The 3,767-nt window shown below is 35.7% G+C and overlaps 1 protein-coding gene across 1 annotated transcript in view; it reads left to right on the forward strand.

Moving 5' to 3' along the window:
* The window catches only part of LOC109830026, a gene marked incomplete at its 5' end in the record, with an annotated part of 46,562 nt that continues 42,796 nt past the window's right edge, over window positions 2-3,767 (forward strand). Inside the window, 2 exons of the mRNA XM_020397180.1 lie at window positions 2-90; window positions 956-1,063. Of these exons, the coding sequence (XP_020252769.1) occupies window positions 2-90; window positions 956-1,063 (197 nt within the window). The remainder of the gene's footprint in view (window positions 91-955; window positions 1,064-3,767) is intronic.

Below are 3,767 nucleotides of genomic sequence, written 5' to 3' on the forward strand. Positions count from 1 at the left end.
GTCTGCTCCTACTCCGCAGCCGCCTCCACAGAAGCAGCATCTGACGTGTCCTGCTGCTCCGATACCTTGGCCTTCAGTTCCAATCTCGGTGTAGGTTTTCTGTTCAACCTTGGGTCTTCAATTTTGTTGTTAGTTTTAATTTTGTTGGGCTTTTTTGTTACTTTTTGTTGATTTTGTGATTTGGTGCTCGATTGCTGTTACTTTTGGAGATTAGTAGTTAACCTTGGTTATTTTGAATTTACTGTGAATTTTATATGAATTTTTGATGAGGAAGTACGGGGTTCTTTTTTTTTTTGTGTCGAAAATTTCATGTTATTTTTATCTAGTGAGAGTAAGTTTGTTTCCTTTGGTTTAAGAATGAATTATATGGTTACTTGAATTTCTTCTGTTGTGTTTAGCTATGAAGTTCAAAATTCTGGAGTTTCAAATTTCGGGAACTTGATGCGGCTCTTTAGTTCCTTCTATTGCATTTAAATACTGGTATAAAGGAGTTATCTTTGATTTGTAAAGTTATTGTGCCATATGCGAACCAATAATAGGAGACAGCAGACTTACTCTGATTTAGAAATCATGAATTTTCCCATTAATATGCCACATTTTGTGGGTTTCATAATTATAGATTTGTAACACCTCTTTAGATTCATCGTTCCTCCCTAAAAACCTTAACTTTTCAGCTATCCTCCTTCGATGGCTCCCTGGTTCTTGCAAAATAAGCGGCTAACGGCTAAGTGAACTGTATTTCTACACTCTCAGAAATGTACTGTATATCTACACTCTATGGTGCATGCTTACCCCAAAATTTGGGATCTCTTTTTCATCTGTTATATATATGCGGTACATGCCTATGATATTTCAAACGTATAGATATCCACCTTCAAGATTCATGTTTCTTTAGATACTTTTACTGTAAGAATGAAATCACATAAAATTATCTCCTTGTAATTTTCTGTTCCAGGAAGCCAGAGTCACCAAAATCACAACCAAGACCTATATATGAAGTGAAAGACGGTACTCCAACAAGGAAAAAGAATTGCAATTGTAAACATTCGAGATGCCTGAAGCTGTACGTTCTATGCCTTCGTTTACAGTGTTTACATGGATTTTACGCCAAAATGAAGTTTTGATTCACTGCTTACTGTTTGTTCATGTTTTTTCATGTGCATGGAGGGCATAATATATGTATTTCAGTAGTTCTTTATAATTTAAAGGTACAATATCTTGTATGTGATATCTTTCTAAACATAAACATCATTTATAGACTGGAAGAGCACAGCGAATCTCACCCATTTTTGTGACATATTTTAATGCCCGTAAGAATTGTTAATTAGATTTTATGTTGCATAGTGAAAGTAGTGGCAGTGATATGCAGATGGTATTAATGATTCTGCAAGTCTGCAAGAAGTGGGCTATATCCGTTTTAGTACATCTTATAGTGAAGAATACACAATGTCATAGACATTAGACCTAGTTTCAGATGCAGTCCTGGTCTTATTTGATTCTGCAAAGTTCTCTAATTCTAAGACCTTCATCTTCATATGCATGTCAGGACTCAGGCCTATAACTTATTTTGAAGAAAACAAGTGTAGATTTTTATAAGAAAATATTAACTAAAGCCTATATCTTCATTCTTATATAATTGCCAGTTTTTAGAAGCGAAAGGTGAGGTCAAGGTGATAAAGTACTATGTTGCCCGTGGCGAGAGGCCCCAAAAAAGGCGATTGCCTCAGTGAACCGGTGCGATGATCTTCAAGAAATTCATAAACATTACACATAATATACAAATAATATGCAATTAAACACCATACCAATGGGACAAATCTTTTACAATTGAATTTTGAAGTCACAACTTATGGTACCTGACAAGACATAGGCCATCTACATAGCAGTAGGCAACAGATAGTAAATAATAATAATAACTAGCAACTACTAACATGCATAATTAAACAACAAAGTTTGAGCTTTCAAGGGTCAAATTCTGGAATGCACTTGAGATCATGCGCGTGCGCCACGTGCCCGCGCACACTAAGGTTAACTACAACAAGAATAGCAAAAGATCAACCAAGCGAAAAGGATGGGGAAAAAACAAACTGTACTTTATCAGAAGACAAATCTCACACCCTCAAAAAATTTAAATAGAGACTCCTTTCATTCCTTCCCGCATGCCTTAGGTAAGCGCATGAGACGCCTCTGTGAGCTCTTGAGGCGCCGAAAGGCTCTCACCTTAGTAACCTTCATCTCTTTGCGATATGAAAGGCGTTAAGGTAAGATATCACCTCACATGAGCACCTGAGACGCTAGGGTCATTTGCTTTTAAAACATTGATAATTGCATAAGAGAGAACGGAATTGTGCGAAAGAGGGTGGTGGAGAAAGCTGGAGGCCTTTGCCTTATCTCATTGAAGCTCAAAGTCAATAACAAAGGAACTTATCTTGTTTTCAAAGGAGACCAAGGAGAAGGAGTAGTGTGAGAACGGGTAGAAGTATGCTGCAGGTGTTAATGAAAATATTCCAAGAGATCAAGGATGATAGTGAGCGGCAGAAATAAAAGGGGTTGTTTACATTTACTAGTGAATTTCGTGACAACCACTCTTACATTGGATCCTACTATTTTGAACAAGAGATCAAGGTTGCTCATCAATTGCATGAGCTTCCTCTTAGGCTGTGTGACCAATAAAATACTCGAGCAGATTTTCTTATCTTCTGACTGATCTTCTTAGAATTTATGGCAATCTCCTCTCGTTCATAGTTTCCATGCAGAGTCTTGCAAACTTAGAGGGTAAATAATAATAAAATATTTAAGATACTCAAACAGCGATAATTTTCAAGATTCATATTGATGCTCCCTTCTTGTATAACAATTATCTTAAATTATATAATTCAGTGTTATGTTTATTTATGACAGGTGCTAGTGCAATTATGTTTCATGATTTATAAGGAAATTACGCCTACTGCTTTGGATACCTAATTTTTTATTTGCTAATGGAAGGTTCTAAATGACAGAAGATTAGATTATGGAAGGTTGTGTTTAATAGATTGTTCTGGATTGTTGGAGATAGAAGGGATGCTTATTATTCATTAATGTCATAGGTTTCTTAGATGTTTTCACAGACTGACGTCTATTTATGACATACAAGAATATATGTTGAACTATCGTTATTCCAACATTATGTACGTCGTGTGTCACATGTAAATGGAACCATGATGTTCCTTGCTCTTAGTAAACATTTCATGACACCCTTTGAGTTGTGGCAAGCATGGTTCTATGGAAGAGCTCAATTGGAAATGAAACTTCATATTTACCTACAATTGATGAATTTATCTTCTTAAATTCCTATTTCTCGGTCCAAATTAATTACATTAGTCCTTCTCAATAAATGTCATTCTCTTCTGAGGATGATAGAGCATATGCTGTAGCTGTCAATTGTCATTCTGGGAAGGAAATAATGCAAATGATCTCTTAGCTATTAAATTCTACATGTAGAGATAGGTACAAAAGACTCAACTGTTAGACCCTCATATATGCAATAACTTGCAAGGAAACATGCTTTACTTAATTATTTTCTATTTTTAGTCTCTATATTTTCTGAAGATTAGAATCTTACCTGTGATACTGTACATAGCTCAACTAAATATTTAGGAAACAGTAATCACATATTTCACACTGTAGGCGTCAAAAAATGCTAATAGATATCCCAAACATAGAGAAGATCACTCAGGGATCTCATATTGAAAATCAAAGCAGGAATGAACTGTCTCGCCAGCGAGACA

The sequence above is a fragment of the Asparagus officinalis genome, chromosome 1 (genome assembly GCF_001876935.1).
Source record: "Asparagus officinalis chromosome 1, Aspof.V1, whole genome shotgun sequence".
Classification (NCBI taxonomy): domain Eukaryota; kingdom Viridiplantae; phylum Streptophyta; class Magnoliopsida; order Asparagales; family Asparagaceae; genus Asparagus; species Asparagus officinalis.